This window comes from Lepisma saccharinum, chromosome 10 (assembly GCF_977018435.1).
Source record: "Lepisma saccharinum chromosome 10, izLepSacc3.1, whole genome shotgun sequence".
Taxonomy (NCBI): Eukaryota; Metazoa; Arthropoda; class Insecta; order Zygentoma; family Lepismatidae; genus Lepisma; species Lepisma saccharinum.
The window spans coordinates 61972289-61986223 of record NC_139238.1 but is presented as its reverse complement, the minus strand read 5'-3'; the positions used below and the strand labels follow the sequence as shown (position 1 = coordinate 61986223).

General features: G+C 40.9%; 1 protein-coding gene across 1 annotated transcript; it reads left to right on the top strand.

The window, feature by feature from the left end:
* Positions 1-5648: 5648 nt before the first annotated feature.
* LOC145994125 (uncharacterized) lies at positions 5649-7550 on the top strand. Its single transcript, XM_083130213.1, has 2 exons — positions 5649-5862; positions 7042-7550. The coding sequence occupies exons 1-2, from the start codon at positions 5649-5651 to the stop codon at positions 7548-7550; spliced, it is 723 nt and encodes a 240-aa protein (XP_082986339.1).
* The last annotated feature ends 6385 nt before the right edge of the window (positions 7551-13935 follow it).

The following is a 13935-nucleotide window of genomic DNA, read 5'->3' as shown; positions in this document are numbered from 1 at the left end:
AAGTTTATATGACTATTTCATGTCCACCGTTCCTCTTCATAGGGGAAGCATAGCTAATATGACTCTTTCTTGTTCTGTGTTCCTCTTGTTATCAGAAATATTCTTGACCTTTTTAAGCATGAGAACAACAGGATATTAACATGATATTTAGGAAGAGAGAAAAATATAATTCTGTAGTGTAAGGGAATGTTTTAAAAGTAGGAACTTACAATAACTGTCACTTTGTAATTAAAATCACCACAGGGATGTGTACGTAGTACACCCAATTGCCAACCTCACTTCCACGTCGTACACCCTGTTTTCGTAGACTAACGAGGCGCTAGCATCTAGACCTTGTGGCCAGTATAATTCTGTGTGTTGTCCTGGTTTTTTGTCCTTGTGTGTGCTGAGTGTCCCTCTACAGCCTCAGCTTTCAACCGGTCAGAATGTTTTAAATATTTTAGATACACTACGTTACAGTTATGTTACTTTAGTTACACCATGTCATGGTACGGGTGCAAAATAGCCTAAGTGGTGATGCACCCAAACTTTTAAATTAAAATCACTACATTACAGTTTACTTATGAAATAACATTCACTTCACTTATTGAATACTTATTTATTTCTTTGTCTTCTTTATATTCCATGTAACAATGTCCATAGGAGTCTTGTGCGTGTTATCGGAGTGATTTTTCTAGTAGGTTGATTGTTATTTTAAATCTCTCAATTATTAACAAGCAAATTTTAACAGTATTATCTACTTGACCGTCATTTGTTTCTTGGGTACCATTCGGAAGAATAGCATGTTGGCATACACGTGCGTTCCGGGGGCCAAGAGTGGCAGTTGCCCCCCATAATACTCCCACTTAGAAATTTAGTGTAGAAGAATCTCATCATCGTTATTAAAAAATATTATAGTCTTTAAAAAATTAAGTATTTCAAAGCCGACGAAAGTTCCAAGCAGCTACAGATGGGAGAGGAAAGTGCATTATTTCCAATAAAATTGAACTATCCAACTTCGTTCTCTAGCAAATTTCTTGTTATTAACACTCTCACAAGCTTTAATTGTTAGTTGTATTACCTCTATGTGTTTGTAGAATAACTTACCCATGCATTGGAAATCACTAGCGGCGATTGGTTGAGAAAAGTCAAAAGGAGGCAAGGACAGTTTACTTTTTCTTTGTACACAAGGCTTACCATTAAGAGGCCATAGTGCGGGGGCAAAAAGTGGCTGAAAGTGTGGGGGCAAAATGTGGCAAAATGCGCAGAGACAAAAAGTGGCAATGAGTGTGGGGGCAAAATGTGGCAAAAAGTGTGGGGGCAAGTAGTGGCAATAAGTGTGGGGGCAAAATGTGGCAAAAAGTATGGTGGCAAATAGTGGCAATAAGTGTGGGGGCAAAATGTGGCAAAACGTGTGGTGGCAAAGAGTGGCAATAAGTGTGGGGGCAAAATGTGGAAAAAGTGTGGGGCAAAAAGTGGCAAAAGGTGTGGCTCAAACTGTGGCAATAAGTGTGGGGCAAGAAGTGCAGGGGTAAAAAGTGTCAACTGCTGTGCAAAATCATGTTTATATCTAAAATAATCTCTGAACCACTGAGTCTCTGAGAGGGGAAATAAAGGTGAGGGGGCAAAGGACAATGATGTCACGGAAATTTGATATCTTCTAATGCAGTGATTTTTGGCAGGTCAGGACACACACTATAAACGCCCCTGTTTTGTACCCATGAATACAATAAAACAGCAAGATGAAATTAGGTTTTCCTTTCCCCGATTCAACTTTCATCAAGACTTTTGCCACCCTAATCAGAGGGTCTGCGCACACCTATGCATGTTGGTTATTGGTTTTAATGAATTTGGATTAGGATCATTTAAATTATGATTACTGTAGAATGTTTATCCGATTCTATCGCACATAATGATATTATTTTAATGCGTAACTTTATAAATAAACGCAAGCTTAAATCACGCAGTGGTTTCAACACATTTCACAGGAACCTATAGTTTATTTTAACCTGCCAACGCCATTTAAGCTATTATCTTTTCGATTTACAACTGTGAGCCCTTATGTTATGATAATTTGCTATCTACATGTGTATTAAGTAACCACTTCTAATATGAAAACAGACCTGTAAATTACTAGGGTGAGTCAATAAGTAGGTCACAATGTTTCTTAAAAAAATAATAAAGATACTGTCTTGAAAACCGTTTTTATTTTTTAACATAATCTTCACCAACATTGATACATTTATCCCATCGCTTTATTATTCTTCCAAAACCTGCTGCATAAAAGTCTTTGGGCTGCTGTCTCAGCCACAGTCTCCTCACGTTCAACATCTTCATCATACGCGAAATGTTTACCCCCACCGTGCACAAACTTTTAGGAGATTCAGACGATCATGCATTATGCTGTAGGCTAAACCATGAGAACAACACCCTATTGCAGTTACTATCCTGTCTATTGTCACTCTCGTAGTCGTGTCAGCTCAAATCATCTCTTCCACCTGTACTATCTCCATGTACAATCAATCATAGAGCACTGTAGCCAGTTTTGAACTGAGCTGCCCAGCCGTGCGTCTACTATCTAGCGACTGCTAACTGAATATCATCAAGCTGGAAGGTGCTGCCACCTAATGATAGCTTTAGAAACTACTCATTGCTATTTTCAGCTATTCCACATCAGTTTGTGACCTATTTACTGACTTCCCCTCGTACTTGCAAATTTCCTGTACTTACAATGGTCGGTCTTCAATGTCTCATGCTTCATTGCAAACCACGATGAAAATGCCATGACTACGTTCTGGGATCTCTAGATTTGAAATAATTCAAGGAAAACTGTTGCAAATGTAACTTAATGAAAATTAAACTTAACAGTAAAACAGCAATAAATGTAATAAGTAACCCAGTATTTTAATACACTCAAGTATTTATTATTATTAGACATTGATCATTTCCAAAACCACATGAAAATACGGTGGATATACTTACAAAATATATAAGGCTATTAGTTAGTACCATTATAACCAATAGGTAAGATATTTCCTGATTAGACTCAAACAACGCTGGCAAAAAATGTAAATGTTCATCCCTGCTTACAGTATACAAGGATTTCACATTAGGAAGTTCTAGAAAGAATTCAGCAACCGGAATTACAACGTACATATGCAAAGACCATAGAATAAATAACATTTTTGTGTCAGTATCAATAATAGTTCCATATTACTGTGATGAATATGCTTTCTTTTTATAACAATGGTCTCCGAATGTACCTTCTTCTTCTTCTTTGATACGCACCCACTTATTGTATCATTTTAAGTGTTTAATATGTTTAATATGTTAATTTTCTATGATGACGTAATTTGTTTTGTTCAATTGGGTAGTCTGTTATGGTTATGGACTAACCTTAAAACATTTGATTGTGGATTGTTAGGAGAGAGATATTATGAATGTTTGGGAATAATTGAATTGCTTTTGGAAATGTGAATGTGTTAATTTGTGTAGTCAAGAAGTATTATGATCTTAATACAATTTTGTTTGTAATAAGAAGTTTAATTGTGAGTGCAAGTGTTATATATTGACACTAACTGACATCTAAATATATTTTTGGTGTGCGAGAGTTAGCAAGGTTTACGTTAACATATCCTTATTTGATTTTTCACTACCTGAGGGCTGATAAGTCTCAGGCTTGCCGTTGAGGAATAAACGTAAGTTGATCCATTGAGAATAATCCGGGGAACGTGACATCTTCTTCTTCTTCTTCTTCTTCTTCTTTGTGACCCTCGCCGGAATGTACCCTGAACTTTACTTTATATGTAAGATACTCTTGCATTGTACTGGCATCTTGCAAACGTAAATAATTTTGCAAAACACTGTCTGCATTAGATTTGTCTTCATATTTGTACCTAAACCTGCCGCAAAATTAGTTTGGTATTGACGCTTGGGAAGAACGTGGAGAAAGCGGGTCTACGTCACTGCGGGAGGGTGGATTGCTGGCATGCGAGCCAATCAAAATCGTCCCAGTGCTTCACTCAAGCCCTGGTTACCTAGCAACAGAAAACGTTTATCTCGGTGTTGCCGATTATCGGGCGTTTCTTCCTGCGATCAGTTTTCATGTTGTTGGGAGAGGACATGTTGTTTGTTCGGTGTTTATTGAATTTAGAGTATTCTTTGTTGTATAGAGCGTGTTGTTTTAGTGTGTTATTTTTTTGTACATAATTTTCTGTATTCTGCTTGAGTATGTCCTGTGCTTGTGTGAAGAATGTCAAGCACAGGAGGCAATACTCGAGAAATTCCTCTCAAAGGCCAAACGCGGGGGATCGTTTGTTCTGTGCGCAAATATTTTGAGCAAGAGAGAAACAATGGGGTTCCAATCATTTCTGTAAATAAAGTTCTGGACAGGACTGCTGCTGCTGTCAGCGTGTCTAAGAACACTATTGTTACCATAGGGAAAGAATATAATGTGGTAGAAATAAATCTATGCGAGGCTTCAGAACTGAAAACCCCAGCAAAGAAGAGGAATATCGGTAAACGCGTGACAAATTTAGATACCTTTCAGCAAGATGCTATTCGTTGCCATATTTACTCTTATTATAGGAGGAAAGTTCATCCCACTGTAGGGAAACTGCGCGTTTCGTTGAAAGATTCGGGACTTTTTCAAGGTGGGAAAACATCTTTAAGGACAGTCATAAAATCTCTGGTATTCTCATAGAAAAAAATTAATGGATGCAAAATAAAGTATGGAGGCATATGGGGATGTGGAGGTAGGGCTTCACACATTCTCGACCTCGATCATATTAGGGAGGTGATGCGGTGATGTGGTTCACCAACCGCCTTTACCACAGGTACTCATTTGGGCTGAGTCGACTCCGGAGCCGCTAGGGATATTTGATTGATTGATTTGTTGTTTTAAGTCCACTTTATGCACGGGAAGGCTAATCGGGACTGGACCTACAGTTTAAAGTGGGGTCCGAACCACTGTGCCATGTGCCTCCACCGGGTATCGAACCAGGGACTCCTTGATTACAAGGCGACGACGTTACCACTACGCCATCGGGGAGGCCTGCTAAGGATATTTCTTGAAAGAGTTCCCCAAACCACCGCGGGTCTCCCGCGTAAAAGTCACCAACTGGACTTTGTGCAATTCAGTTGCGGTATAATTGAAAGATGGGCAGACTTTAACGGCGACTTCGGAAATAAATTATTATTGAAAGTGTATATATTCAATATTTACAGAATGGATTCAAAATGTAACCTGTAAACAATGCTCGTTTCATTAATTCGTTCCTTGTAAGGGAGATGGAAATGAAGAGAGAAAACAATAACACATTCATCATTGTTGTCATCATTGTTATTACGTTTTCCTCGAAAAACAATAACACATTTCATCATTGTTGTTCCTTTTCATAACACGTTTTCCTCAACACAGCGTCAGACGGCTGCACTGCGTACCGTACCGCATGATATGGCAACACCGTGACGCGTGTTCCTCAGCTCTCAATACCAAACTAATTTTGCGGCAGGTATAGGTATTGTCTAAAGTCCTTTGATTCTAAAGGCCCCGTCAAACAGAAGCAATCTTCCCACGCAGGCAGATCTTGCTACGTTACGCGGTCACTGTGTGATTCAGATATACTAGATACTATCCAGTCAAACAGGACGCAGGCAGACTCGGCGAGATGTTCCAGATCGCGGAGGTCAGTTTTCGGGTTGTAATTTTTCACAGAGACCGTGGCGATCACAACAGGAAAATTGCCGATGACTACGTTGAAAAACTTATAGACCTTGTGCGTGAAAATAGACACTTCTTCGACACACGGGATCCACATTACAAGGATATGTCGAAGAAGGCGGCAACGTGGGAGGAAATAGGTGGAAGTCTCAATCAACCAAGTAAGTATATTTATCCAATGTTTATTTGCTGTATAATCGCAAAGGTAGATATTCAATCAAATTAATATTTGTAAATTAATATTTGAGTAGTATCAACCTTGTTACAAACGTCACACTCATGAAAGTGTGTAGTGCATACCTAAACATTATGAAAATGACGAATGTTACAAAGACTATTTTTCAACACTGATTGTTAGGTGATACTCGTAAAATAATTAAGAAATAGCTCTCGCACGGAATGAGCTGCTTCACTTGACCTTTTCCTCGATGGATTTGCATTTGAAAACGCTGTTGCCGGAAGGTTTGCTATCTCCTCCTCCTGCTGTTCAGCTACAGTAGAACAACTCCGAAGGTAGTTATGCAAACAACACGCTGTTTTGGCAATATCTACAACGCTGTCAGGGTTCAACTCTATAGGTCTCAGAAAGACCCGCCACTTCTGTGCTAGAATGCCGAATGCATTTTCCACAACACGTCGGGCTCTGAAGTGTCGTTTGTTGTAAACTGTCTTCCGTACATCGCTGGCAGCAATCGACTTGGGAAAGGGACGCATCAAAAACGTTTGTAACCTAAATCCTTCATCACCTATGAATACGTGTGGGACTGGGTTATCTGTTCTAGGCAAAAGTTTTGGAGAAAGAATTGTTTTGCCTCGTAGCTACTGATGATAAAACAATGAATTGTCAAAGATGCTACTGTCGCTGTGTCGGCCGTAGCTGCCAATATCAACAACGATAAACATGTAATCCGAATCTACGATCGCAAGCAAAACTAATGAAAAAAAAAATGTAGCAGAAATAAGATGAGCCTCTATTGGCAGGACATTTATTTCCACATGTTTGCCATCTATGCTTCCTATACAGTTACGAAAGTTCCAACGAAGCCTGAATCCCATTTCAGATCTTCTCCAAATTTCTTTCGTCGGTTGTGGTAGGTACAATGGCTGTAACACGTTCCACAGTTCTATGCATACACCATTTACAATGCTGGTTACAGCTTAGCGTCCGACTTGGAAAGAAAAAGCAATGGTTTGGTGCAAGTCACCCGTAGCAAAATACCTAAAAGAAAAGAAACAAACAATGAACTAGTATAATATAATAAACAGTTGTTGTAATTATTACAAAATTATAATTGTAATTGTGACATTTTATTTGTACATATTTACTTTTGTTCTTCTAGGTGATGCAGTAAAAAGTAAGTGGAAGAACTTGAGAGATAGCTACGTGAGAAACCTCAAGTTTCTAAAACGAGGAATTGGGAGCGCCAAAAAATATCAGAACTGGCCCTGGACTGGACATTTGGAGTTCCTTCAGGATTCGCTTCAACCTCGACCTACGGCTTCCAACGTCGAGCAGGCCAATGACGATAATGACACACCGGATGGAGAAGAGTTTCGTGAGGAGGAAACGGTAAATACTACTCCACAAATGCCACCACCTCCCCCGAAAAAAACAAGACGGGAAGAATTGAGTGATGAGGTAAATGTTTTATATTACCTTAACACCAAAAATAAAGGAAAGCCAAGTCTTGACCGCGTTGACCACCTCTTCCACAGCTATGCGGAAACTTTCAAGAAATTGTCGGCCAGAACCCAAGTCGAATTAAAAATGGAGTTAGCCCAGTTGTTTGGACGGGCTGAACTCCGCGATTTGGAAGCTTGCACAGTAGACCTAGTGGCCCGGTACTGAATCATCATTTGGAGCTCGAACCATCATTTGGAGCTCGATCGCCTTAATGGATTTCTCTCGTAAGGCATGTGTTGCCAACTCCTTACCCGAAAAAATCACCAAGATTATGACGCTCGTCGTAGCTTTTTATGATGTACATTTTGAGAGCAGAGTTGACAACACTGTGGGCTCACTGTAGCTTTTTATGAGGGGGGGGTCTATTGCCCTCTGTTTACATCTGGCAACACTACCGTAGATTGACAGTGTTGTTAACCTACTGGGTTTTTTCACTGTAAATTTTTATTAAAGGACCTGAGAGGTTCATGTATTTTTTATGTCTGGCAATACTGTTGGGGGGCCTAGTGTTGGCGACACTGTGGGTTTACTGTAGCCTTTTATGAGGGGGGTCTATTGCCCTCTGTTTACATCTGGCAACACTACCGTAGATTTTTTGACAGTGTTGTTAACCTACTGGGTTTTTCACTGTAAATTTTCATCAAAGGGTCTGAGGGGTCCATGTATTTTTTATGTCTGGCAATACTGTTGGGGGCCTAGGAATAATTGTACAACAATTTGTACCTAATTGTACAATACTTGTACCTAATTGTACAACATATACACAGACATAAAAGAGAGAGCCTTCCCGTAACTTACTTCATGTACAATTTATATGTTTTTACAACTGTGAAAAGAAAGCATATGTGTTCTGTATGCATATATTTATTCTTATTTTTCGAAGTTGAATGAAAGCACGTGTTTTTACGTTCTCGTAATACTGACCTTGCTCTACTGATTTTAAATTGCTTCCATCCGCTTTTTTTTTCTGTGTTATTTCCGTATGCACGCAACATTCGCTTTCAATAGACAGAAGGAGTTTTAGTATAGCAGGCTTTGAGTTTACAATTTATTAAATTAAACAATAATTTATGTAAGAATATACTTGTACTTACCGAACACAAAATAATAAAAAGCACATGTGAATCTTTGCGTGTGTTCATGTTATATGACGACTGAGTAAAAAAATAATGTTGACTCCCCGAAAGATAAAAGTTCCTGGTTCGACATCAGATGCATGCAAATTTTATGTTTTGCTCTCCAAAATCTTGATTTTTATGTTTGTGCTATTTGTCATACAGCAGAGGAGAAGAGGGGAGAGGGAGGGGAGGGGGTACTATTAGCGCCATCTATTAGCAAACAATAGAAATAAAAAGTAGGGGCAAACTTTTTCAACACCCAAAAATTTTAAACGTCCTCGCGTAGTAATACGATCTAGCTGAAGATGTTTAAAAGAGTACTCTTAGTCGACGAAGCTAATTGCTAGGGCCCATATATTGCTAAAATGTTCTTTGATTTGCATATTTCTCATACCGCCATATGTTGTTCTAGTTGACTTCTTCCAAAAAAATGCTAATTAGCGAGAGTTAATTAAGCAAGGCAAGTAAAAGAAGCAAATAGAACAGCATATGTGCCGGCGTGAGAATATGTAAAAATTCGATTCAGAGGTGGATCGAATTAAAATTGGGGGATATTTTGCATTTTTTCCCTATAATGTACAAAACATTTACCGTACATAATTTTTTCTATTTACAACAGTATAAAATAAGAGGAATGTGTGACAATATACATATTAATTAGGAAAGTATGTTGTATGCTAGGTTAGCTAATTGTGTCTTCTACAGCTTCACTGTATAGAGGGAAGATGGAAAAAGAGAGCTCTACGGAAACTGACGCTCTTAACAATATTGTACGCCCGTGAAAATTATATATAAATAAGGCATAAGCGTATTATCTGCTTTCACGTCAGATTTTCCCAACCTGTGAGCTGTAGTGTTTAGGTGACAAACGACCTGCTCAAATATAATACTGTTGACAATATTGAACGCCCCGTGAAAATTATATATAAATAAGGCATAAGCGTATTATCTGCTTTCACGTCAGATTTTCCCAACCTGTGAGCTGTAGTGTTTAGGTGACAAACGACCTGCTCAAATATAATACTGTTGACAATATTGAACGCCCCGTGAAAATTATATATAAATAAGGCATAAGCGTATTATCTGCTTTCACGTCAGATTTTCCCAACCTGTGAGCTGTAGTGTTTAGGTGACAAACGACCTGCTCAAATATAATACTGTTGACAATATTGTACGTCCGTGAAAATTATATATAAATAAGGCATAAGCGTATTATCTGCTTTCATGTCAGATTTTCCCAACCTGTGAGCTGTAGTGTTTAGGCGACAAGCGACCTGCTCAAATATAATACTGTTGACAATATTGTACGCCCCGTGAAAATTATATATAAATAAGGCATAAGCGTATTATCTGCTTTCATGTCAGATTTTCCCGACCTGTGAGCTGTAGTGTTTAGGCGACAAGCGACCTGCTTAAATATCATACTGTCGACAATATTGAACGCCCCGTGAAAATTATATATAAATAAGGCATAAGCGTATTATCTGCTTTCACGTCAGATTTTCCCAACCTGTGAGCTGTAGTGTTTAGGCGACAAGCGACCTGCTCAAATATAATACTGTTGACAATATTGAACGCCCCGTGAAAATTATATATAAATAAGGCATAAGCGTATTATCTGCTTTCACGTCAGATTTTCCCAACCTGTGAGCTGTAGTGTTTAGGTGACAAACGACCTGCTCAAATATAATACTGTTGACAATATTGAACGCCCCGTGAAAATTATATATAAATAAGGCATAAGCGTATTATCTGCTTTCACGTCAGATTTTCCCAACCTGTGAGCTGTAGTGTTTAGGTGACAAACGACCTGCTCAAATATAATACCGTTGACAATATTGAACGCCCCGTGAAAATTATATATAAATAAGGCATAAGCGTATTATCTGCTTTCACGTCAGATTTTCCCAACCTGTGAGCTGTAGTGTTTAGGTGACAAACGACCTGCTCAAATATAATACTGTTGACAATATTGAACGCCCCGTGAAAATTATATATAAATAAGGCATAAGCGTATTATCTGCTTTCACGTCAGATTTTCCCAACCTGTGAGCTGTAGTGTTTAGGTGACAAGCGACCTGCTCAAATATAATACTGTTGACAATATTGAACGCCCCGTGAAAATTATATATAAATAAGGCATAAGCGTATTATCTGCTTTCACGTCAGATTTTCCCAACCTGTGAGCTGTAGTGTTTAGGTGACAAGCGACCTGCTCAAATATAATACTGTTGACAATATTGAACGCCCCGTGAAAATTATATATAAATAAGGCATAAGCGTATTATCTGCTTTCATGTCAGATTTTACCGACCTGTGAGCTGTAGTGTTTAGGTGACAAGCGGCCTGCTCAAATATGATACTGTTGACAATATTGTACGTATATTGTATTGTATAGGAGACTAGAAGCATATAATTTGGCGAAAAAACCCAAATAAGGTCATAGAAAATAGTTAAAAAAAAAAGTGAGCAATTATATTTTGCATTGCACAGCATTTGGTATTAAATAACATACCCCCAAAAAATCTCTGCATTATGCGTTCTGTAAAAAATTGCCCTACGTGCCAAATTGGTGTGTCAAGTCAACATTTTCAAAGGCACTGTCGTACTTGTGTGCCGGGAAAGCGAATATGTGCAACCAAACTGTGCTCTAAGTGTGGAAAAAATATTTCTATTGACAACTTCAAGCGACACCAGCCTACTTGCAAGAGCACTGGAACATCTCTACCGCAACCTTCCAAGCGAAAGGTAGAAGTAACCTCCCTCGATGCATCGCCACCTGCCAAACGCGTCAAGCTGGCGAAGAAAGCAGACCGATTTGCATTTGAGCATTTATTAGAAGACTTTAACATAACATCAGACAGCTCATGCGATGTGCGTAGTTTTCTGGAGAGCGAGCGAGGTAAGATAATATCCATCCTCAACGATGCATTGGCTACATACTCCACTAAATTCTATGCTGTGCTATGCTGCAAGTATAAGAAACCGTCTGATGAAATATATAAATTCTTCCATGCCACAAAAGCAAAAACACTGCATCAGGCAGATATCACTGACCTCGACAGCATCTACAACAAGTTTGTCGAGGAGTTTGTGGCAAAGCACGAGGAGCATCAGGCTAAAGGCTCGGGCGGTTCGCTGTGTGGCGACCCACACGAACTTTGTCTGACACTTAGCAAGTTCCTACCACTGGCAGGGTCTAGCTATATTGCCCTGCCACCCGAGGTTGAAGCAAGGAAAGCTGTTCTCAATATTCAGAACAAAGACACCAAATGCTTCCTCTGGTCGGTGCTGGCAGCATTGCACCCTATACCTAGGGAAAACAATCCACGCCGTGTTAACCACTACACGCAGTATGAGTCGGAACTGGAGGTTGCAATGGCCGGGATTGCCTACCCTGTAGAAGTCTCGCATATTCGCAAGTTTGAGGTTAGTGCTCGTGACTTGTTGGGCCTGCAATTAGCCATCAATGTTTACGGTCTCACCGAGAACGAAAATGAGGTCCACCCCATCTGGGTGAGCAACGTGAGCAACAACAACGAGGTACGAGAAATCAACCTCCTGCTCATCAAGGACGAAACCCATCACCATTACACCCTTATCCGTTCCCTCTCTCGGCTTGTTTCGAGCCAACGGAGCAGTGATAGTCGCCACGTCGAGGTGTGTCGCAGGTGCTTGGCTATATTTCATAATCGAGAACAGCAAAATTACCGGCGCATCAGAGGACCCAACATTGCTGCTGAGAAGCTAGCTCGCCACATTTTCTATTGTAGTACCAACAAGCCTGCACGAATTATCCTGCCCGAACCTGGTGCAGTAGAGTGCTTTCGCATGCACAGTGCTATGGTGAAGCATCCTGCCTATATTGTAGCAGACTTCGAGGCCTTTCTTCAACCTCTGTCTAACTGCGAGCCCAACCCCGAAACATCCTCTACCATTCCTTTCCAAATCCACGAGGCCTCGAGTTACTCCTATGTTGTGGTGTGGCGAGACCAACATATTGCCTCCGAGCCCTATGTGTATCGCGGTCCCGACCCGGCCAAACACTTCCTGGAGAGAATGCAACAGGAAGCCATCAAGATAGGGAAGGTGCTGTTGGTCCCCAAGCCCATGCTGCCTCTGTCTCCCAAAAACAAGCATCAGCACGAAATGGCTCTAAATTGTCCTGTTTGCAAGTCGGTCTTCACTGACGATAACAAAAAGGTCCACCACCATGACCATTATGGGACCGGAAGCTACATTGGCCCGTGGTGCAACAGATGTAACTTGAGAGCCAGGGACCCGCGCTTCATACCGGTCTTTTTTCACAATGGCTCGGGATATGATTTCCATCACTTGGTCACACATCTAGGGTACGACAGTGCGAGAATCAATGTCCTGGCACAGAACGAGGAGCGTTATATTAGCATCAGCAAGTGGGTGCCGATCCCCAACTCAAGCAGCAGCATCGAGCTTCGGTTCCTCGACTCTCTGAGGTTCCTCCAGGCAAGCCTCGATGCTCTTGCTGGGAAGCTCAGAGACGACCAACTAGCCATTACCACATCAAGTTTCCCGAACTTAGATGTCGCACTCATCAGACGTAAAGGGGTCTACCCCTACGAATACGTCACAGACCCTTCCAAGTTCGAAGAAGAGTTGCTGCCTCCCCAGGATAAGTTCTACAGCCAGCTGAGAGGTTCTGGTATTACCGACGAGGAGTACAAGCATGCTCAGTCTATGTGGGTCGAGTTGGGTTGCCGAACTTTCGGTGATTACCACGATGCATACCTGAAGCTTGATGTGACGCTTCTTGCCGATGTGTTCCAGGCGTTTCGGGCGACTGCGATAAACATTTACAACCTGGACCCTGTATATTTTTACAGCCTTCCTGGACTGGCGTGGTCGGCCATGCTCCTGCTGACTAAAGTTAAACTTTCACTTATCTCCGATAATGATATCATGCTTTTCATCGAGAGAGCTATCCGGGGCGGCATGGTCCAAGTGTCGCAACGCTTCGCACACGCCAACAATCACCACATGGCCACTGGTTACGACCCCTCCCAACCATCAAGCTACATCATGTACACTGACGTGAATAATCTTTACGGGCACTCCATGATGCAGCCACTCCCAACAGGACAGTTTGAGTGGGCTGACCCCTCCAACTTCGACATCGAAAAAGAGTGCGACGAGTTTGGGTTTTTTGCCGAGGTGGACCTCGACTTCAGCTGCAGGATACATTCTGTGACCTTTCGCCTGCTCCGGAACTCAAGTGTCCACCTGGCTCGGATCAACCGAAGCTCGTCATGGACTTGGAGCCCAAAAAGCGTTATGTGCTACACTACCGGAACCTCCAGTGGTTAATGCAGCAAGGGGTCTCGGTCAAAGCAGTTTACGGCGTGCTCTTGTTCAGGCAGTCTCCATGGTTGAAGCCGTACATCGAACTGAACACC